The sequence below is a fragment of the Carcharodon carcharias genome, chromosome 21, assembly GCF_017639515.1.
Source record: "Carcharodon carcharias isolate sCarCar2 chromosome 21, sCarCar2.pri, whole genome shotgun sequence".
Classification (NCBI taxonomy): domain Eukaryota; kingdom Metazoa; phylum Chordata; class Chondrichthyes; order Lamniformes; family Lamnidae; genus Carcharodon; species Carcharodon carcharias.
The window spans coordinates 30,642,643-30,666,661 of record NC_054487.1 but is presented as its reverse complement, the minus strand read 5'-3'; the positions used below and the strand labels follow the sequence as shown (position 1 = coordinate 30,666,661).

The 24,019-nt window shown below is 42.2% G+C and overlaps 1 protein-coding gene across 12 annotated transcripts in view; it reads left to right on the top strand.

Moving 5' to 3' along the window:
- The window catches only part of erc1b (ELKS/RAB6-interacting/CAST family member 1b), a 1,202,158-nt gene that overhangs the window by 57,565 nt on the left and 1,120,574 nt on the right, over window positions 1–24,019 (top strand). For 6 of the 12 annotated variants that reach the window (XM_041215846.1, XM_041215842.1, XM_041215841.1 and 3 more), the window contains exons 5-6: window positions 7,583–7,738; window positions 20,965–21,057. In XM_041215846.1, the coding sequence (XP_041071780.1) occupies window positions 7,583–7,738; window positions 20,965–21,057 (249 nt within the window). The remainder of the gene's footprint in view (window positions 1–7,582; window positions 7,739–20,964; window positions 21,058–24,019) is intronic. The other 6 variants (XM_041215847.1, XM_041215845.1, XM_041215843.1 and 3 more) reach the window with 2 other exon arrangements.

Sequence of the window (24,019 nt, the reverse complement as noted above, 5' to 3'; positions counted from 1 at the left end):
CCCAGGAAGGTAGGTCTCACTGGGGGCGGTGAAGTCAATTTGGAGTCTTGATGGTTCACGTGATACGTTTGCAGTTCTTCTTTGCGGACAGTCACTCTTGAGATTATCCATGAGTATTCTAACATTCCAATTTGCAAAATTTAAAATTTTCTTTCTTTGATTACAAAGGTTGTGTGGTCAGAGAAAGTTGGACAGCCTATTTTTAGGGCACCTTTTCTATCACTCTCTCCATTTGGGGTGATCAGGGGGAGTATCTTGAAGAGGACTGCTCAGTCACAGATGCGGATGTCCAAAGATATCTCTGTCCCAACACAGGTGTCGAACAATCTTCATGCATCTGTTGCTTGTGTGCAGATTCTTGACTAGGGATTCCCAGGTGCACAACCCTGCCACCAGTGCCAATTCTCCATTGCCACAGAACTTTGCAAATGGACCCTGGTAGAAGCCTGCACATGATTTTGTTCAATGTCATTGTCCACACGGTCCCGACAATCTTCCTTCACCTGTTCTGGCGCTAAGGGCTTTTAGGACTGCGCTTTGTCTGGCACCTCTCCCTGACCTCGCTGCTATAGGTGACTCTACCAGGAGCAAGGAGCTCCCAGTAGCATTGATCAAGGAATTGTTGGAGCGCGCAAGCCTCTGCACCATGTCAAAGTAGTAATCGATGGAGGGAACTTCCCGATTGTATAAATGAAAGACTTATGACACTTCGCCTACAGCTGAGCCCTAACCAATATGCCACAGTCATCAGTGTTTACATCTTAACCTTGACTCAAATGAAGAGGTCATGGACAGGTTCTAGCCTGAGTGTGGTGATGCCCTCATTTCCATCCAAAAGAAGATCATCCTTAGACGGACTTTAATGCCAGGATTGGCCATGACTTCCGTGTCTGGAGTGGAACCATTGGGAAAACTCAATGCAAATGCATTTTTCTGTTGGCAAACTGGGCTCAGCATGGCCTAATTCATAACAAATACCCTCTTCTGTCAGAAGCACTAATGCAAAATCACATCAAGGCATCCTAGATCAAAGCATTGGCAACTCCTGGATTATGCCATTGTTTAGGTTAAAAATCAAAGTGATGTAATTATCACTTGATCTATGCGGGGCTGATGCCTGCTGGGCAGATCATTGACTTGTTCAATTGGTGATGAACATTCACCTAGCACCAAGACATCGCAAGGCCCAAAACTCCAAGAGGAAGAAGATCAATATCTCAATCCTAAAGTAGCCTGACCAAAGAGGGGAATTCCAAGTGTTGCTCACGACCAATCTGGAAAATCTTACCACACCCAATTCAATTGTAGCACGATGGGATCAAATAAATTCAGCTGTACTGGACATGTGGATTCGAGCATAATCATCACCAGGACTGGTTCAATGAAGACGGTGCTGAAATGTGTGACCTCCCAAAACAAAAATGTGCAGCCTTCATTGGCAAAACAACCCAAGGTCACAAATCCAAAAAGCAGCATTCCAAAAGGTCAAGGCTGGTGTCTGTTACAAGATGCAAATTTACCTTATTGTTGAGTGGGGACCGGAAGCTACCAGCTCCAGAATTTTTTTTCTAATTCATTCTCAAGATGTGGGCCTCTCTGGCTGGGCCAGTATTTATTGCCCATCCCTAATTGCCCTTGAGAAGGTGGCGGTGTGCTGCATTTTTGAACTACTGCAGCCCGTGTGGTATAGGTACACCCACAGCGCTATTAGGAAGGGAGTTCCAGGATTTTGACCCAGCAACAGCGAAGGAACGGCGATATATTTCCAAGTCAGGATGGTGAATGACTTGGAAGAGAACTTCCAGGTGGTGGTGTTTCCATCTATCTGCTGTCCTTGTTCGTCTTGATGGTAGTGGTTGTGAATTTGGAAGGTGCTGTTGAAGAAGCCTTGGTGAATTCTTGCAGTGCATCTTGTAGATGGTACACACTGCTGCTACTGTGCATCGGCGGTGGAGGGAGTGAATGTTTGTGGATGTGGTTGCTTTGTCCTGGATGGTATCAAGCTTCTTATGTGTGGTGGGAGCTGCACTCATCCAGGCAAATGGGAGTATTCCATCACACTCCTGACTTGTGCCTTGTAGATGGTGGACAGGCTTTGTGAGTCAGGGGGTGAGTTACTCATTGCACGATTCCTAGCCTCTGACCTGTTCTTGCACCCACAGTATTAAATGGCTAGTCCAGTTCAGTTTCTGGTCAATGGTAACCCCCAGGATGTTGATAGTGGGGGATTCAAAGATGGTCATGCCATTGAACTTCAAGGGGCAATGGTTGGATTCTTTCTTGATGGAGATGGTCATTGCCCACCTCTTGTGTGGCATGAATGTTACTTGCCACTTGTCAACCCAAGCCTGGATATTGCCCAGTCTTGCTGCTTTTGAACATGGACTGTTTCAGTATCTGAGGAGTCATGAATGGTGCTAAACATCGTGTAATCGTCAGTGAACATCCTCACTTCTGACCTTATAATGGAAGGAAAGTCATTGATGAAACAGCTGAAGATGGTTGGGCTGAGGCCAATACCCTGAGGAACTCCTGCGGTGATGTCCTGGAGCTGAGATGACTGACCTCCAGCAACAACAACCATCTTCCTTTGTGCTAGGTATGACTTCAACCAGCGGAGAGTTTCCCCCCTGATTTCCATTGACTCCAGTTTTGCTATTGCTCCTTGATGCCACACTCTGTCAAATGTGGCCTTGATGTCAAGGGCAGTTACTCTCACCTCACCTCGGGAGTTCAGTTCTTTTGTCCATGTTTGAGCCAAGGAGCTGAGTGGCCTTGGTGGAACCCAAACTATTGAACTATTTCCCTCATCAGGGAAAATCCTGAATCGCCAACTTCCTGTGGCTGAGGAAATCCTCCAAGAGCAACAGCTTGACTTTAAGCCTCCAGAGAAACCTCTGATATGGTATTTGCCAGACAAATCCAAGAAGAATGTCGCTTACAACACCATTTCATTCACTCGCCAAAGCATTTGTCTCAGTAAATCCCGAGGAGCTGTGGATTGTGTTCCAAATATTTAAATGTCCAAGAAACTGGATCACAATCCTGCAATTGCATCTGGATGATATGACTACAGCGGTCTTGAGTGGGAGATTTGAAACAGACCCTACACAATCTGGAGTGGGGTCAAGCATGGCTGTGTGATAGCCCCCAAGCTATTTACAATCTACTTGATAGTAGCTGTTGACCTGAACAAAGATCAAATGCCCTCTGGTGTGATTATTAAATACTGCCAAGATGGAAACCCCTTTCACCTTAGTTGTCTCTGTGTCAAAACTAATCTGATCACCAAAGCCATACGTGATCTACAGTTTGTGGATGACTACAGTGTCATTGCCCATTCTGCACCAAATTTGCAAGCCATTCTCGATCTCTTGGAATCTGCATGCAAGAAACTCTGCCCGTCCTTGAATGTTGCAAACCGCACCTGGTCAGCCAATATTCCCCCCTCATATATGTTGAAGGAGAGATTCTGGAATATGTTGACCACTTCCCATAGCTTGGCAGCCATCCATCTCAAAAGGCCACCAATTTTGTGGAGAGCAAACGTCAGATCAGCTGTACCAGCTCAACCTTCTACAAACTACAACAGCAAGTTTTTGACTAAGTCAGCAAAAGTCCTTGAGTACAGAGCAGTTGTCATTATTATGCACCTGTAATGTAATGAGAGCTGGACCGTGCATTAGCGACACATGAGAGCAGTAAAGAAATTCCATCAGCAGTGCCTTTGCAGGATCCTCTGCATTCAGTGGGAGTACCGAACAAACACTAGTGTCCTCCTTGAAGCCATCTCCACGAGCATTCAGGCAAAACTTCTGCAAACTCAAGTTCGATGGACCGGACACATATGTCCAGATTACTGAGAAACACCTTCACCTTGCCTGATCCTGTATTCTCACTCAAATGGCTAACATTCCAGGGGAGGAGAAAAAATTTGCTTCAAAGACACTCTGAAGCTCTCTTTGACATGTAGCAACATTAATATCAATGACTGGAAGGAGCTTGCTATCAATGATTCAAAAAAGCCACAGGTTGTCTATAAAGTTGTATCACAACCTGACTCCCAATATCTTGATGAGGCAGAGCGATGGCAGGGAAGGAAAGAAAAGGAAGCAAATCCTGCACTTGGGAACCCACTACTTCATGTGACATCTTGTCCCGTGTGCCCAAAGATCTGTGGATTGAGGATTGGCCTGTTCAGGCACATGACAGAAACTTGTAACCCTGAGTAGATGTCATCCATGAATCAAGGGACACCTGACGACGACAATGGCATTACATAATTATTATTCTGGCCTTGATCTTCTGTAAATTTCTAGAGCCACAATTGTCATTCAAATCATAGAAATTGCAGCGTAGTAGAAGATCCTGCAGCCATTGTGCGTATGTTGGCTTTAAATGGAGTTATCTGATTTACTGCCATCTATACAATTCACTGTATCACTTCATAATCAAAGCTCCTTTATTTGCAGTATGTAGACTATTATTTGTCATCAAGTACTGCATGTTGAGAGTTGGACTCCAGACTTCTACATCCCATCCTTGGCTTTTTGGATATCATTCATAGAATACATGTACAATCCAGTTTTTCTTCCTTGCTTCCCTCCGCTCCTACCTTGAAAGAGTATGTATATTTTGTGAATTCTTAGTCAGTAAGGCTGATACCATTTGTTCAGCTATTGTACAGATTCCCCTCTGCTCTAGACCAAACCCATGTATTTAGTTTCTTTTCTGTCTCCCATTACATGCTCTCCGAGCTTCTCATTCATGAGACACAACTCCTGCTCCCTTGACCTCATTTGTCACTCAACTGTTAACTTCTCAAATTCATTGTGGATGCAAAAATGTGATTTTCCCAGATACACGTTTAATGGGAAAGGTATCTCATCGCTGTGACAGGCTCGGAAAATTGACTCCAATTTGTTTTTAGTTGGCATGGTCTTATGATGTACAACATACGTTTGTGTTTAAAAAGCCATTGATTTTGAGATGTTATTGTTTTGTTCGATCTGTAAAGTTTGAAAACAAAATTATCTTCATTTTATTGCAGTGTTACCCCATGGAATAAATAAATCATAGTGTGCTCATCAAAAATGTCATTGCAGTTGGAAGTGCACGGTAGTCTGCCATCAGCTGTTTGATCATCTTATCGTGTCCATGGACAGTGTGTACATGGCCCAGCCAGAACTGGACACATTTTTGCGCCTTGTTGTTGAATTTGGCAAAATCTGCAACAGTGCAGGGTTCCTCTAGCGATAGGCATTGCAGGAGATGTTGCATAGTCTGTGGCTTAGTTCCACATTCACAAGTTGTCGGGCTGGTTGTATATCCCCATTTGCTTAGTGACACCTTTGAACGACCTACACCAGTCTTAAGTCTGTTAAGGCACTTCCAGGTTGCCCAGTTGCAATTAGCTCCTGGGGGAAAGCTTTCATCTGGTAGAATTTCCATTGCTGGGGGTTCTTCGAGACTGGCGAGCCGGTCTTTCCATAAGGCGGTGCGGGCTTCAGATGGGGTTGATTGTCATGGAACAACATTGTTCATGAAGCTCTCCCTTGACTTTAGGCGGCTGGGTGTAGGTGTATGACCATGTAGAGGGTGCCTCTCATCTGATGTTGAGAGAGTCGCTCTTTCTTGCTGGCTACCGTTCTTCTTATATCAGGGGAGCGATACCCGCCAGGATATATAGGCTGTTGGCGTTTGTTGGTTTTAAACAACTTGTGATAAGTTGGCAGCTTGCATTCAGAACGGCATCCATCTTCTTAGCAAGAGTAGATCTTTCCCATGCAGGGCAGGTGTATTCGGCAGTGGAATAGAAAAGAGCAAGTGCACTGGTTCACAATGTTTTCGAGCTTGCTCCCCATTTTGTGTTAGTGAGCTTATTCAGAATGTTGTTTCATGTGCTCACTTTTGCCTTTGTCTTTTCGATATGGTTCTTGAAGGTGAGGCATCTGTCAAGGGTGACTCCTAAGTAGATAGGGTGCTCGCAATGCGTCAGTTTTGCTCCACACCAGGTTACTTTAAGCTGGCGTTTGGCTTCACGGTTTCTGAGGTGGAATGCACAAACTTGCGTCTTTGATGGGTTTGCGCGAAGGTGGTTTCCTTCATAGTAGGATGTTACTCCCTCCAAGGCCTCAGAAAGCATTTTCTCCATGGTGTTAAAATCAGTGCTTTGGGCAGTGACACATTAGTCATCAGCATGTATAAAACGGCGTGTGACACCGTCTATAAGTTGGTCATTCGTGTAGATGTTGTACAGCAGCGGTGCAAGCATGCTTCCCTGAGGAAGACTATTCTTCTGAATATGCCATCTGCTGCGTTTCCCACCTAGTTCAACATAGAACCGGTGATTCTGAAGCATGCTTTCTAACAGCTCTGTTAAGTGAATATCTTTTGTCATCTCTAGGATCTTGCAGAGGAGACGTCTATGGTTCACTGTATCGTATGCTGCTGACAGGTCTACAAAAACAGCACCTGTTACTATCCCTTGCTCAAAACCATCTTTGACTGTTTGATGAAGATGCAGTAATCAGTGGGGAGGGCTGAGAAGGAAGGACTTTGAACAGTCTTTTCAGTGTATTTTGATATAGTAAAATGATTAGGCTTTGCTATGTAATTAGATGTTATTGGTTTTGCAAATTGATAAAGTACTTCTTAATAGCAATTTTTGTGGTTTAAGCTCTTGAATTAAAATTGCATAGCTTTAATTACGAGAAAAACTCCAATCAGAATGACTGCTGTATTTGCCATGTATAGGGATTTGTTTGTGTTTTGGAAAGCTGAATTTTGTGCTATAGGTGTAGAGTTGTATTGCAATAAAAGTTTGAACGCGTGAAGGAAGTTTGTGGCAATGAATTGAATTTGTTTTATTGAAATTATGGTAGGAACATTATTCAGAGTTTGATGAACTTGTTGCAGTCAGTAGCTCAGCTGTGATATTACAGCAGTTTGAGACCTGTCCTTAAAGTAGACTTGACTTTTGTGAGAATATTCCACTTGATGCAAAATGCTTTTATGAATCCATATGCTTGCTGTAGTATTTAAAATGTGATGTGACTTTTTCGTTATTGTTTTTGGGATCTGAACAAGTCTAACCCTCATCCCTAATTGCCTGGAAAGCATTATGAGTCAAGCTTGCAGTGTGGGGCAGAAGTTGCAAGTAAAGCAGATCAGCTGGGTGATAGGTTCACTTCCCTGAAAGACAGTGAACCAATTTGGTCTCTTTACAACAATCAGACACTTTCATGGCCATTTTCTGGTGCTAGCCTGCAAATGATCACATGTATTGGTTTCCAGTTTGCAGCTTGCTATAGTGGGATTTGAACTTGGGATCTTTGGGTTTCTCGGGCAGTACCATAACCAGCAGGCTTGTGACTATTTACTGAATGCTCTCAAATGCTCCAGTGGTAATGTGGTAAATATTCATAAGCTGAATACTACTGTTTTCATACTGTTCATGACTAAGACTTGCATATTAATTCATGTGTCCTATGCTTATGAACTTAGGTAAATATAAAACAAATAGTATTATATTAGAGCAGTCCATAAAAGACCTGTTTCGAGCTATTTTTGTTCACTGTAGGACAGTAAAATCTCCTCGCTGGAACGGAACATTCGAGACCTTGAGGATGAGATACAAATGCTCAAATCAAATGGAGCTCTGAGCACGGAGGAGAGAGAGGAAGAGTTGAAACAGATGGAAGTATACAGGAGCCATTCCAAGTTTATGAAGAATAAGGTAAATAACCCTGGTTAAATAATGAACAATTATACAAATATTGATGTGGCTTATGTGAATTGGTTTCCTTCCACTTGTGAAAGAAGTGCTGCTGCCAGGATTCAATCCAGAAAACAAACTAGACCTTTCTTTTCAGTGCAAACTTTTTTTCAGGCTGTTACAAAATCAATAATATCAAGCATTGAGTTTCAGAAGTTTTGTTACTTTTGTCAAATATGTCAGATTTTTACCTGCAAAATTCTCATTCATTTTGTTCATAGATGGCAAACCATTTTTGTAAAAATATAAACTTTTTTAAAAAAAAAGTTCAATTTATTTTGCTTCCCCTTAATGATCTCTCCAAACCACATTAGCTGTGGCTCAGAGGACAGGTGGAGGACTTGTGGAAGCTTTTGTCTTTGCACTTCTAAAATTATCCACAAGATCACTATAAATGACTTTTTTTGGCAGCACTTTGTTTTAATCCCCTGACAAAGTTACTGTACTGATTAAGGGACAATTAATGGACCCCTCTTCGAGATATTATAATTGGATTTATGACTATCTTATCATCATGGTGCAGTGGTAATGTCGCTGGACTGGTAATGTAGAGACCATATTAATGCCCTGGGGACATAGATTAAAATCCCACCATAGCAGCTGGTGAAATTTAAATTTGGTTAATAAAATTGGAAGATGAAGTCAGTCTCAGAACTGGTGACCACGACAACTATCATGGATTGTTGTAAAAACTCATCTGGTTCACTGATGTCCTTTAGGGAAGGAAATCTACCATCCATAACAAAAACAGAATTACCTGGAAAAACTCAGAAGGTCTGGCAGCATCGGCGGAGAAGAAAAGAGTTGACGTTTCGAGTCCTCATGACCCTTCGACAGAACTTGAGTTCGAGTCCAGGAAAGAGCTGAAATATAAGCTGGTTTAAGGTGTGTGTGTGGGGGGCGGAGAGATAGAGAGACAGAGAGGTGGAGGGGGTTGGTGTGGTTGTAGGGACAAACAAGCAGTGATAGAAGCAGATCATCAAAAGATGTCAACCACAATAGTACAATAGAACACATAGGTGTTAAAGTTGGTGATATTATCTAAACGAATGTGCTAATTAAGAATGGATGGTAGGGCACTCAAGGTATAGCTCTAGTGGGTTTTTTTTTATATAATGGAAATAGGTGGGAAAAGGAAAATCTTTATAATTTATTGGGAAAAAAAAGAGGAAGGGGGAAACAGAAAGGGGGTGGGGATGGGGGAGGGAGCTCACGACCTAAAGTTGTTGAATTCAATATTCAGTCCGGAAGGCTGTAAAGTCCCTAGTCGGAAGATGAGGTGTTGTTCCTCCAGTTTGCGTTGGGCTTCACTGGAACAATGCAGCAAGCCAAGGACAGACATGTGGGCAAGAGAGCAGGGTGGAGTGTTAAAATGGCAAGCGACAGGGAGGTTTGGGTCATTCTTGCGGACAGACCGCAGGTGTTCTGCAAAGCGGTCGCCCAGTTTACGTTTGGTCTCTCCAATGTAGAGGAGACCACATTGGGAGCAACGAATGCAGTAGACTAAGTTGGGGGAAATGCAAGTGAAATGCTGCTTCACTTGAAAGGAGTGTTTGGGTCCTTGGACGGTGAGGAGAGAGGAAGTGAAGGGGCAGGTGTTGCATCTTTTGCGTGGGCAAGGGGTTGTGCCATAGGAGGGGGTTGAGGAGTAGGGGGTGATGGAGGAGTGGACCAGGGTGTCCCGGAGGGAGCGATCCCTACGGAATGCCGATAAGGGGGGTGAAGGGAAGATGTGTTTGGTAGTGGCATCATGCTGAAGTTGGCGGAAATGGCGGAGGATGATCCTTTGAATGCGGAGGCTGGTGGGGTGATAAGTGAGGACAAGGGGGACCCTATCATGTTTCTGGGAGGGAGGAGAACGAGTGAGGGCGGATGCGCGGGAGATGGGCCGGACACGGTTGAGGGCCCTGTCAACGACCGTGGGTGGAAAACCTCGGTTAAGGAAGAAGGAGGACATGTCAGAGGAATTGTTTTTGAATGTAGCATCATCGGAACAGATGCGACGGAGGCGAAGGAACTGAGAGAATGGGATGGAGTCCTTACAGGAAGTGGGGTGTGAGGAGCTGTAGTCGAGATAGCTGTGGGAGTCGGTGGGTTTGTAATGGATATTGGTGGACAGTCTATCACCAGAGATTGAGACAGAGAGGTCAAGGAAGGGAAGGGAAGTGTCAGAGATGGACCACGTGAAAATGATGGAGGGGTGGAGATTGGAAGCAAAATTAATAAATTTTTCCAAGTCCTGACGAGAGCATGAAGCAGCACCAAAGTAATCATCGATGTACCGGAGAAAGAGTTGTGGAAGGGGGCCGGAGTAGGACTGCAACAAGGAATGTTCCACATACCCCATAAAGAGACAGGCATAGCTGGGGCCCATGCGGGTACCCATAGCCACACCTTTTATTTGGAGGAAGTGAGAGGAGTTGAAGGAGAAATTGTTCAGCGTGAGAACAAGTTCAGCCAGACGGAGGAGAGTAGTGGTGGATGGGGATTGTTCAGGCCTCTGTTCGAGGAAGAAGCTAAGGGCCCTCAGACCATCCTGGTGGGGGATGGAGGTGTAGAGGGATTGTACGTCCATGGTGAAGAGGAAGCGGTAGGGGCCAGGGAACTGGAAATTGTTGATGTGACGTAAGGTGTCAGAGGAATCACGGATGTAGGTGGGAAGGGACTGGACAAGGGGAGAGAGAGAAGGGAGTCAAGATAACGAGAAATGAGTTCTGTGGGGCAGGAGCAAGCTGAGACGATCGGTCTACCGGGGCTGTTCTGTTTGTGGATTTTGGGTAGGAGATAGAAGCGGGCCGTCCGAGGTTGGGCGACAATCAGGTTGGAAGCTGTGGGAGGGAGATCCCCAGAGGAGATGAGGTCAGTGACAGTCCTGGAAAAAGTGGCTTGATGTTCAGTGGTGGGGTCATGGTCCAGGGAGAGGTAGGAGGAAGTGTCTGCGAGTTGACGCTCAGCCTCCGCGTGGTAGAGGTCAGTGCGCCAGACAACAACAGCACCACCCTTGTCAGCGGGTTTGATGACAATGTCAGGGTTGGACCTGAGAGAATGGAGTGCAGTAAGTTCAGAGAGAGACAGGTTAGAATGGGTGAGAGGAGCAGAGAAATTGAGACGACTAATGTCGTGCCGACAGTTCTCAATGAAAAGATCGAGAGAAGGTAAGAATCCAGAGGGAGGGGTCCAGGTGGAGGGAGAATATTGAAGATGGGTAAAAGGATCCGTTGAACTGGGAGAGGACTCCTGCCCAAACAAGTGAGCCCGGAGACGAAGACGGCGGAAGAAGAGTTCAGTATCATGCCGAGCCCGAAATTCATTGAGGTGAGGGCGTAAGGGTATGAAACTAAGTCCTTTGCTGAGCACTGAACGTTCAGCATCGGAGAGGGGAAGGTCAGGGGGTATAGTGAATACGCGGCTGGGGTTGGGACTGGAAGAAAGGGTGGGGACGGAGGGACAGGCAGGGGTGGAGGGTCCTAGATGGGTGTTGGTGTCGATGAGTTGTTGGAGCTTGCGTTCCTTAGCACTTGAGAGAAAGAGAAAAAGTTTCTTGTTGAGGCGTCGGATGAGCCGAAGGATAAAATGAAACTGGGGGCACGCGCAGCTTTGAAAAAGGGTACGGCGGTGCTGCTGGAGGGAGAGGTCGAGTGTGTTGTCCTCACTTATCACCCCACCAGCCTCCGCATTCAAAGGATCATCCTCCGCCATTTCCGCCAACTTCAGCATGATGCCACTACCAAACACATCTTCCCTTCACCCCCCTTATCGGCATTCCGTAGGGATCGCTCCCTCCGGGACACCCTGGTCCACTCCTCCATCACCCCCTACTCCTCAACCCCCTCCTATGGCACAACCCCTTGCCCATGCAAAAGATGCAACACCTGCCCCTTCACTTCCTCTCTCCTCACCGTCCAAGGACCCAAACACTCCTTTCAAGTGAAGCAGCATTTCACTTGCATTTCCCCCAACTTAGTCTACTGCATTCGTTGCTCCCAATGTGGTCTCCTCTACATTGGAGAGACCAAACGTAAACTGGGTGACCGCTTTGCAGAACACCTGCGGTCTGTCCGCAAGAATGACCCAAACCTCCCTGTCGCTTGCCATTTTAACACTCCACCCTGCTCTCTTGCCCACATGTCTGTCCTTGGCTTGCTGCATTGTTCCAGTGAAGCCCAACGCAAACTGGAGGAACAACACCTCATCTTCCGACTAGGGACTTTACAGCCTTCCGGACTGAATATTGAATTCAACAACTTTAGGTCGTGAGCTCCCTCCCCCATCCCCACCCCCTTTCTGTTTCCCCCTTCCTCTTTTTTTTCCCAATAAATTATAAAGATTTTCCTTTTCCCACCTATTTCCATTATATAAAAAAAAAATATAAAAAAAAACCCACTAGAGCTATACCTTGAGTGCCCTACCATCCATTCTTAATTAGCACATTCGTTTAGATAATATCACCAACTTTAACTTTAACACCTATGTGTTCTATTGTACTATTGTGGTTGACATCTTTTGATGATCTGCTTCTATCACTGCTTGTTTGTCCCTACAACCACACCAACCCCCTCCACCTCTCTGTCTCTCTATCTCTCCGCCCCCCACACACACACCTTAAACCAGCTTATATTTCAGCTCTTTCCTGGACTCGAACTCAAGTTCTGTCGAAGGGTCATGAGGACTCGAAACGTCAACTCTTTTCTTCTCCGCCGATGCTGCCAGACCTGCTGAGTTTTTCCAGGTAATTCTGTTTTTGTTTTGGACTTCCAGCATCCGCAGTTTTTTTGTTTTTGTTTCTACCATCCATACCTGGCCTACATGTGACTCCAGACCCACACTGTGGTTGACTCTTAACTGTCCCCCTGAAATGACAAATCGCTCAGTTAAAGGACAATTAGGGATGAGGAACAAATGCTGGTATTGAAAGCGACACCCACATCCCATGAAAGAGAAAAGAAATGTAAATGATTTCATGCTGCTTATTTTTCCCCATTATCATTAGAGTTTACATGTTGCAGTATATTAGAAGAATGGAATTACTGGCTCTTAGTAAAAATTTCAAATTGTCATTTAGTGGTAAGATATGCATCTTGCTTATCATTGCTCAATCAAGAGTTCTTTTCCAGTGATTCCTTATGATTTTTAAAATTTCGATATTTGAGAAGAGTAGTGACAAATGGAACAGTTACCAAGTGGTGCATGTCCAGAAACTATAATTTTTCAAATGCGGCCTTTTGCTGACATTGTTTGATGATTGAGATTCTTCATTTCAAAGTTCCAGTGACTCCCTGGTTTTGCTCTGTAGATTTACATCCAAAATTGTTTTTTCTCTCTTGTTTTCTTGCCTCTTGGCTTTATGCAGTTCCCCAGCTTCTTAGTCAAAAGCTTATGCTGAAGATTGTTGGTCCTCTTTATAGGAGAAGCCTGAGGGTGATTGCTCCTGATGGCTTTTCTTTCTCTTCCTCTCTCCACCCCGCCCCCCCCTCACTTTTCAGGTAGACACGTCCTCAGTGTCAGTCTTGACTCAGTGCATTGATTTTTATGCCTCTGAGTCAACATGCCTTGGATTCAATTCAAAATCCAGAGACTTAAGCATACAATCCAGGTTGACATTTTGGATATGCTGTGTTTTGGATGAGATGTTAAACCTGACCCCACTGTCTTTAAGGGGGCATAAAAGATTCCATGGCACTATTCAATGAATTGTCAAGAGTTTTGGTGTCCTGGCTAACCAACATTTATCGTTCAACAACCAGCACTAAATCGGATTTCTAGTCATGTATCTTGTTGCTGTTTGTGGAATCTTGATGTAAAAATTCTTGATATTACAGCTGATATAATGCTGGCTACACTTCATAAGTATTTAATTGACTGCAGCGTTCTTTGGGATATCCTGAGATGGTGAAAGGTACTGTATAAATGCAATCATTTCATTCTGATGCTGAGATAAAGATCACGCATGGGAAATCTGATTGGTTACATGCTATCAATTTTTTTTAAAGTTCCGTTTGTAGAAAATCCTTGTCGATGAACATTATTGAATTTGAAACCAATAGTAAACATATGAGTATTGAAAATGATAGTTCAGTTGTACACACACATACCTTTGCATTCCACTACAGGTCTCCTTGTACCTCTGGAGTACATATTGAGAATTGGATTGCTGAGGAGCACACAAATCTCTTTGCTGAGAGCATTATGTCATAGAATCTAGCAAGCTCTGCCTGGTAGATCGCTAACTGTGTAATAACGCTGTTGTGATAGTATAGAGACTCATGTGACTAGTGTTTTTGTAGTCTGCAGTAACAGATGCTCCTCAATAATGATGAACCATTTGTCAGAGCCAGATTAAGAATTCTTAATGTCATGGACATCACTCATGCAACATTCCTTTATCCCACCACCCCCCTTCAACCATTATAACACAAATATGTAGTAAATTGCCTGAAGTAAAAACCCTTAGAATGTCTGTGGATTTTTCAATTTTTAATTACCACAGCTTCTGAGGTTCCTCATTTGAACAGTAATGTTTTATAACTAGTGATTTATAATGACTGTCAGTATTTATATTGTAACAAATCTGCTGACTCCAGCTTGCCCTCTTCTCACTTTTTTAAATGTCAGAACTTATTGATCCAGGAGTTCTTCTCTATTAAGGTGAATTTTATCAAAGCCCCATCTTTGGCTGGGGTACCTGGCATTGTAGGCCCATTTGTTAATCTGCCTTTGGAAGTTTCTCATAATTTAAAGTTGATATGCTATCATTCCTTTCCTACCATAGCTTCAAATAAATACATATAAAAATGCTGTAGTTAGGTCCAAATCTTGTTTTCATAACAGCCCAAGTACATCAAAAAGGGCTAATAGAAATTCTGTTAAGGTTATGCTTCATGTACCGATCAAGAAAACTGCAATAAGTATTTGCAAGTAATTGAAAATATGCTTCCAATATGGTCTGTTCTTAGTTCCGAACCAAGAACAATCACCTCCCTTTTATGTGATTGCCCATAAATTGAGGTCATTTTGAGCTATTTATGTCCATTAACTTGTGAATAAATAGCATAATCTATTACATGCAACTGCCTCCAGACTTTGCTGAAGTACATGACTCTTTTCTTTGTAACTGTATTTCCAGCTAATGCAATATATGATCAATGCCATCATTCTTCCTGCTGGAAACTGTACTTGGAAAGAAATTAAGATTAATCTATACGCTATATTAGTTTAGATTGTGGTTGTCCAAAATCCTAGTATCTTTATACTTCCAATTGTATGGTTCAATATTTTTTGGATTCTACGTTTATCTGTAATATATTGAAATTTTTGTGTGCATTGCATGTTTTATGTTAGACATTTTTAATGGAAATTCCAATGTTCACATGCCCAAGTTTTCACGTTCTGTTTCCTGCAATTAATGTTTGATCACCTGAGGTACTTGCCTTGGATTTGGATTGAGTTGCAGTGCCCATGTCAACTACTTTTCCATGAAGTCTATTTGAAATGCACGTAACTTTTTTAATTGAAGAAATTCTTCCACACAATTAATTTTGATGAGATTGAAGGAATGGCCAATTTAGAACAAATGCTTTCTCCGGTTCTGTAGTTCTTTTCAACTTTCTCTCAAAGATTGCCCCGAGAGGTTTTGGCCTCCAAAGTATCTGGATTGACCGTGGTGGCTTGATCCCGCATTTCTAAGCTTTCAGATTGTTTAACACTAGCGGACAGCAGGAATGTCAGAACCCCAGTATACAAGATCCAGTTTATTTTTCTCAGATTTTCTGTACCTCCAGAAGATGGCTTCTAACAGAGATGGATGGTAAAAGGAAGACATTCACCAAAATGTTTAGAAACATTTGTAATTTGAAATTGGCCAATTCTTACAGGAAGTTGAAATATGTCAACAATACCAGATTTCACATGAAGAACATGGAAGATCCCTTTTGTGAAGATTGTAACTAAAAGTCATAGCCTCTGACTGCAAGCCTACTGGCAAGGCAAGAGTCTACCTGCATTTTGGAGATAACCAAACTGGTCACAGGTTTTCTGTTAATGAGCACTTTGCAGCCAACAGCCTGTTGATGTAGAATTAAAGGATGGAAAGTGAAAAACCGATGTAAAATGCTCCAGAATCCAGGTAGTGTGGGGCAAATGTCAAACTTAAATTGTAGAGCAGCACTCGTTGAACGTGCCAGATGGACAAGAAAATTTTGGGTTAAATTTGTGCTCAGCCAATAAAAGGAGCATAGCATTACCTAAATGAATGGTCACATAAAATTCATGTCTCAAACTTTAGTGTGTTATTTCAGAAGGAGATTGAATGATGCTGGATGTTGATATTTAATGCTATAACCTTCCTGACAGTGGGAAGAGATGGGGGGAAGAAAAATCAGCTTTTAAAGAGGAAATGTGGACAATACATGCAGTATTTTTAATTGTGATTCCTCATAACAGCAGACAACAGTCTGTATCTGGACTACCTGGATTCTGGTTACAGGAATACTGAAGCAGTTAACATTTGGTTTTTCACTTTTCATCCTTCAATTCTATATCAAGAGGCTGTTGGCCGCAAAGTGCTCATTAACAGAAAACCTTGTGGCCAGTTTAAAATGTTGATTATCTCCAAAATGCAGGTAAACTCTTGCCTTGCTGGCAGGCTTGCAGTCAGAGGCTATGACTTTTAGTTACAATCCTCATAAAGGGATCTTCCATGTTCATGTGAAATCTGGTACTGTTGACATATTTCACCTTCCTGTAAGAATTGGCCAATTTCAAATTGCAAATGTTTTAAACATCTTGGTGGAATGCCTTCCTTTTACGGTCCATCTATGTTGGAGCCATGTTATGGAGCTACAGAAAATCTGAGAAAAATAAACTGGATCTTGTATACTGGTGTTCTGTAGATGATATATATATTTTGGACATGATCTAAGCAGCCAGCTACATTTTTCCGTGCATGGTGGATGCACAGTTTCTTGCCAGCACTGAGTTCCTTAGCAGAGAAGTAATAGTTAACAGCATTGTTTTGGGAGATTTTTGCAATTCCAGTCCCTGTACTGCTATTCTTAGTCTGGTTGAATTGATGATCCCTACAGTTAACTGTGAATTCATAATTGAGGTGCAACTACAGAAAAGTAGACTTAAAAAGAACTTGACTGACTAGTATGTCGTATGCATGCCACATAATACTTAAGTAGAAAATCATTGCATTCACATCTCCAAAGCAATTTTAAAGTAATCAATAAATCTATCTCATGTAGCCATCAAAATATGCTGTGTTTAAATAGGCAATGTTCAGTGCTTCTGCAACAGCATATAGAATCTAGTAGAATGCCTTCCTTTTACCGTCCATCTATGTTGGAGCCATGTTATGGAGCACAAAAGTGTAATCATGAGTAAGGGTGCTTGGAGTAACGCACAAACCACAATCCCCTTATGCAAATGTAAAGTGTGCCCGAACATTATTTGCAAACACCTAAATAAGTGGCAAATACCAAGTAGGATGAGCTCCGAAGAATCAATAATATAAGTGGCGCAGATCCAGATTGATCCAACCTTGAGTGAGGAAGACATGTTCCAGCCATTCTTAACTGGAGAAATGCAGACAGCATTGAGTTCCATGAAAACTGGAGAAGCTAATGGTCTTGATGAGATCTCACCAGAAATGCTGCTGTTATATCTTGTAATGAAGAGCATACAATGGCTGTTGATGTTTATTGAAGGAAGCAGAAAAAAGCTGGTAACATTCACCAGGTTAGGAGGTATCTGTGGAGCGAGGAAACTAGATAACCTTTTTTAGGTTGATCTTTGATCAGAACGCACGTTGCCTGCATTAGCTGAGTCTTTCCATCATTTTATTTCAGATTTTGCGAATCTACATTATTTTGATTTTTGTTTCATTGAATTTTGTCATCCAGAAGAGGAAAATTTCTTAAGATGGGGCAGAAAGCCAGGGTGACAGCCATGCCAAAACCTGGAAAGAACCACACCCTTCCAACTAGCCACCTTTTCTCTTTCATTTTTGAGATGTGTCTACAAACTTCTGGAGTGGCTAATCATATAACGAATTTTGCGCACAATGCAACATACTCTAAAGAGTTACCAGGCAATCGTTAGACAAAATCGGAGCACTTGTGACTAAGTCCTTGTTTTTGCCATCTACACAGAAAATGATTTGCAACAGAGCATGACGGGAACTGTGATCCTTGATGTGACAGCATCTGCCACTTTAGCCTACTGGTCAGGATGTTGAGATTTTCCCTTAATTGATTACAATGGAGGTATTGTAACTTCGGCAGAGTGGAAATCCTAATTGGATTGCCACTCCTCCTAGTTTGGTATTGGTGTGTAGGGGTGGGTATCAGGTTGTCAGTGCAGGGGTGGGCAGGTTGTTGGGTGGTCAGTGGGGTGGCTGTGTTCGGTGGTCAGTGTGGGAGTGGGTGTGTCATATAGTCAGTGGGATGATGGGGGTGGGTGTAGGGTAGTTGGGGGCTCCTGTGGAGGGTGGGGTGGGAGGGTGGGGTGAATCCCGTGGAGGTTTGGGGTTGGTCACTGCTATCGTTACCCAAGAGTTAGAAATGTTTTTAATTCTTCGAACCTTTTCTGGGTAACTATTGCTGTAAGACAGTTGGAACCACCGGAAATGTACTATTTAAATTGGAGTTTCAGATGGCTCCCATTGCAGGGAAATTGCTCAATGGAAGTTTAAATTTCCCGAACAATTGCCATGCAAGTTTTACGTGGGAGTTTTCAGGGGAGGGATGGAGGGGGGGTTGGGTGTCTCCCAGCACATCTTTGGGGTACCTCCCTTCTCACCCCAGGCTACAATGTCCCAGAGGTGGGAAGTTATGTTTCAAGGCAGACAATTGCAGGAAATGCTGGGCAATAAGATGAGCATACTAAGGATCTGGAAAAATGGATCCCCATTTACATTCTTGCTCCAACCCTTTTCAGCATAAATCAAATGATTCGCCTCCAACAAATTTAAGCACATTCAAGTATGCAGAAGGCATTTACTGAGCTTCGAGAGGCAATTCAATAAGATTGACAACAAATTGAATAAAGACTTGTCAACTATAAACGGCATACTATAAAAAACATGGTGACACATGCAGTGTGTTGAAGTCAGTGCCACCTTAATCAAGACAACATGAAAGCTCAATATTTCTTGGATAGAGATTGCTGGTACATGATCCAAAGTCAGTATATCGAGGAGTATCTCCAGATTGCACACTTAACTACAAGTTAACCAAAGCCCACCTCTCCAAGGTAGGTCAGAAGTTCAAAAGCAGAAGAAGCCCCTGAATAATCTTGCATCTTCAATGTGGAGCAAATGTGCAATCATTGTGCAGCTCAGCATTAGCACTTTAATACTCCGCTGAAGAATATTGTGCTCTTTTTTGATTTAAACATTCCATGCAAAATTGATTGATATACAATTAAATCAATGAGAATAATGACAGACTGAGACTAACAGACACTGGATAGTTACCTGTGTTTGCAAACATATGGCCTCCTAACATCATATATCATTACACAACAAAGAATCTCCTTGAGTAAATCCAAGATGTGCCACAAATACCATTTTTAACACATATAAGAGGCTCTGAACTAACTACTCATCAGCAGAAAACTAATCTGAATTAGGCTACCAACGATCTTCACGACTGATGTTGCTTTGTTATTGGTGAACTTAAATGTGAGATGCTCTGAAGTAATTGCTTTTTCACCCAGCCTCATGGTTTGCTATACTTCAAATTGCTACGCCAGGTGGCAAATGACTACATCTGACTACATTTCTAGTTGTCCATGAAGGTGGTGGTGGTAAGCTGCTGTTCTGAAACCTTGCAGTCTGTGTGGTGAAGATATTTCCATAGTGCTGTTAGGTGGGGAGTTTCAGGATTTTGACCAATTGACATTACTTCAGTTGAAGGAGCTTAGTTGTCATGACAAGATCAGGAGTTCCCTTGATTTTGTTTGGAAGAAACTTTATTTCTGCAACAGCTTTTTGAAAGATCTAACAATTGTATGGGTAAACAAATGTTACATCCTTTGACCAATTGATTCTCTTAAAGTATAAAGGTTAATCAACATTTCATTGCACTTAGTGCCACACCAGTCATGGTCTGAAATCTAAAGCTTCTGCTATACACCATTCAGCCTCGTAGGTTTTAATTTTTACCCTTCTCTCCTGGAGCTGCGCCCAGATAGTGTCCTTTGTGAGGTAATAGTGCTCAATCATCCAGGTAGCCATTCTTCATGCATAAGCTTTCACAGGGAGTAACGCTAAATAATAGGGCAAATTGTAGGTATGTCCAGTGTTGCCCTTATCGGTTGATAATGCATAATCAAGTTGTGCACCAAGGCTCACTGGATAGTGATCAGTTACGAGAACTCTGGGTGAATATTCTGTTTTGCTCACCAGCTCTGGCACATGGAGGCCAATTGCAGGGCTCCTGCTGCTGGCTAGCTGAGACCAGTTAACAGAACAGTCTGTAAATTGAGCCTGTAACTCCTGGTCTTCATGACTTAAATGCACACCTCCTGTACCCACAAAACAATTGGTGAGGTCTCTGTTTATGTCATCGTTCATAGGTGGTTGTAATCTACAAATGCTATTATGTTTGATTGTGGAAACTTTTTTTGTCATATGGCAAGTTTAATTTTTGGGCGCTACTCGTGGCTTGTATTTGTGCTCGAGTCCTAAATGGACTGAAGAGAACTTTCTGCTATCAATTCAGTTACAGCTTCAAGTGCTGTGCAATAAAGGGTTCCCATTTGTTATTACAGCAATAACTTATGCAGAATTGTCAGTGTGTTCTGTGAAATAAACTCAAATTCAAAATTGTTTTCTTTACAGGAAGAATCCCTAATTTTATGTTGTATCTTAAGGGTAAAATTACTAATAACTGGTATGAACCTTTCTAGTTTCTTATATTTGATGCTGATCACAAGTGGCGCAATATATGGAATGAAAAAGAACAAAATAATCTCAAAACAGATGAATACTAAACTTTTGTTTTTGTTGCAATGCTAGCTTTGCTTTACCTTTCCAAACCAAATGAGTACAATTTTATAAATTATTTGTATTTCTGTACCTATGCAGAATCTATCCAGCCTCACCAGAGCTGATGAGACAACTTTGTAGTCTGCAGGATGCAAGTTATGTTTAATGGGCAATAATGATAACAATGTTCTGACAGGTAGAACAACTGAAAGAAGAGCTAAATTCCAAAGAGTTCCAGGCTGAAGAGCTAAGAAAGAAAGTGACTGTTCTCCAGCTCGAGGTCTCTGCTGTAAGAGTTGATGTTTGCTGTGTATCTGATACTGCAAATGCAGTTATCTTTTATTTCCTTCTGGCAGTGTTAGGTTCTAGACTAATCTATTCCTCTCCTTTTCAGCTTGCAGTTTGTAGAATAAATCAAAGTTGCATTTGCTGCTTCCCCCTCTCAGGCTTGATGTACAATCTCTTTCACTTGGCTTTGTTCCCCAGTGAAATTGTGATAGTAGCATCCCAAGAAAGCACCCATTTTTAAATTAAGGCGCTGTTTATGGATGTAAGATGGATCAAACAGATTCCCTTTATGATTATTAATTGCGCTGATAACTAAAATTCAATCTGAATCATTCTAACTGGCATTTACACTATTGCACTATAACTTAGCCCAGCTAACTATTGTTTAAGTGCCTAAACTGGTAGGCTGGGCAACATAAAATCTAGTGAAGTGAAAGAGAATATTGCAGTATGTAGTTCTGTAGAACAAACTTATGCTTTTGCATTCCTGCTGGTTGTGTTGTGCTTCACAGGCCTCCTGCAACAATAGAGTTCCAGATCAAAGGCATGATTCAATAAATAAGTCTGCTTAATGAACATGTCTGTTCAAAAATTAAAGCATCTTTTTAACTTGTTGATTTAATAATAATTGCTTTATAATTTAAATCTGAGTTTGAAGGAGCAATTGTAGCTTTGCTTAATGAACCATTGACATCAAGTTTTCAAATTCAGAATTAATATTTCCTATGTATAGATTTTCAAAAATATTTGAAAATTGTTGTAGTATTTTTTCTCTTTCTAGTTATCACTTTATTTTGATTATTTGGAAAAGGGTTCCACTTTGTTGCTTTTCCCAATAGGACTTAATTAATGTATGAGACTTCACAGTGAATTGACAGGCTGTTTAACTGTAGGCGCATTAAAGCTGAGCCTCATTTGTCATTATCTGATGTTCACGTTGATATTTTCAGCAGAGGTTTCTGGATGGTGATCAGGATATGTGATTGCTGTTTACTTTTTTCCTCCTCAATCCAGAGTCCAATTGTATTACCCTTGGTTTCAGCAGAGCTGAGACAAAATAATGCAACATAGGCTGGAGCTCAAAACTGATTCCTACCTGGTCTGTATGACTCTGCTAATCTTTGTGTAAACACATTCAGATGCTAGCAGAGCATGTTGGTTGGCTATTTTTAAAAAAAAAATCTTGTTTTCTATTTGGTAAAAACATCTGTATTAAAGAAAATTAATAAACTGAAAAGATATACAAGGAGCATTATCTAAGTCATGCAGTTTATTTTTAGCATTGTAGAATAATATATTTTGATATTAATTATCCAATAATAGTGTAGTACTCTACTTGAGTGCACTATTTGCATTTCTCTTTTATAAATTACCATTTGTGTGGCTTCGTAGTTTCTGATGTAATTTTGTGAGCACACAAGTTTAAATTTTGTCCCACTCCTTTATTTTCGTGACCACATGCTAACTATTAACAAGTGGACGGGCAGGCAAACTGTTCCATGTGCTCATGAGGTGTGCAAGCATGCCACAGTGACAACTCTCTGCTTCCTCAAGATGACAGCAGAACCATCATCATTTAGTTAACATTGACTATTTTGGGGTTTACGTCAAAAATTGTGGATCCATATTGCATAAGGGCATATTGGTGTGTTTGCACTTCTATGTGTATTGAAACCATATACCACACTGTCACACAATTAATTATAGTTGAAACAAGCAAAAGTCAGAAGTGTGGTGGAATACTCTGCTTGTCTGAATGAGTGCAGCTCCAGCAATATTCAAAAGGCTCGGCACCATCCAGGACAAAGCAGCCCACTTCTTTGGCAGCCCATTCACCACCTTAAACATCCATTCCCTCCACCACTGATGCACAGTGGCAGCAGTGGGTACCATCTACAAAATGCACTGCAGCAACTCACCAAGGCTCCCTTGACAGTACCTTCCAAACCTGAAACGTCTACCACCTTGAAGGACAAGGGTAGCAGATGCATGGAAACTCGACCACCTGCAAATTCCCTCTAAGCCACACACTATCCTGTTTTGGAACAATATCATTGTTCCTTCACTGTTGCGGGATCAAAAGGGGAGCTGGTGGCATAATGGTATTGTCACTGGACTGGTACCCTAGAGACCCAGGATGATGCTTTAGGTCTTGGGTTCGAATCCCACCATGACAGATGGTGGAATTTGAATTCAATAAAAATCTGGAATTTGAAGTCTGATGATGACCTTGAAACCATTGCTGATTGTCGTAAAAACCCATCTGGTTCCCTAATGTCCTTTAGGGAGGTAATTCTGCTGTCCTTATCTGATCTGGCCTACATGTGACTCCAGACCCACAGTAATGTGGTTGACTCTTGAATGCCCTTTGAACAAGGGCAATTAGGGATGGCCCAGCCAGCGACACCCACATCCCATGAATGAATATAAAAAAATCCTGAAATTCACTCCCTAACTGTACTATGGGTGTACCTACACTATATTGACTCCAGCGGTTCAAAGCGGCAGCTCACCGCCACCACCTCAAGGGCAATTGGGAATGGGCAATAAATGCTGGCTTATCCAGTGATGCCCATATCCCAGGAATGAACTTAAAAAAAAAATTAATATATGCATTTTACAAAGCTTGATTGAAGTCAGTTGTCTAAGCCAGCATTCCCTGTACCTCTATTTGACATACACGGGAAATTTATTCAAGTCTATGACCCCTTAAAATATTTTTGCATGGCCTGAGCAAGGACTTTTGGATCGCTGTGCAGCTTGGGGAAAACATTTTCTTTCAATCGCATCTTCCAAACCTGTGATTTTTACCAGCTGGAAGGGCAAGGGGAACAGATGCATGACAACAGCACCATCTGGAAGTTCCCCTCCAAGGCACACACCATCCTGACTTGGAAATTTATCACCATCCCTTCACTGTCATTGGACCAAAATCCTCGAAATCCCTTCATAACAGCACTGTG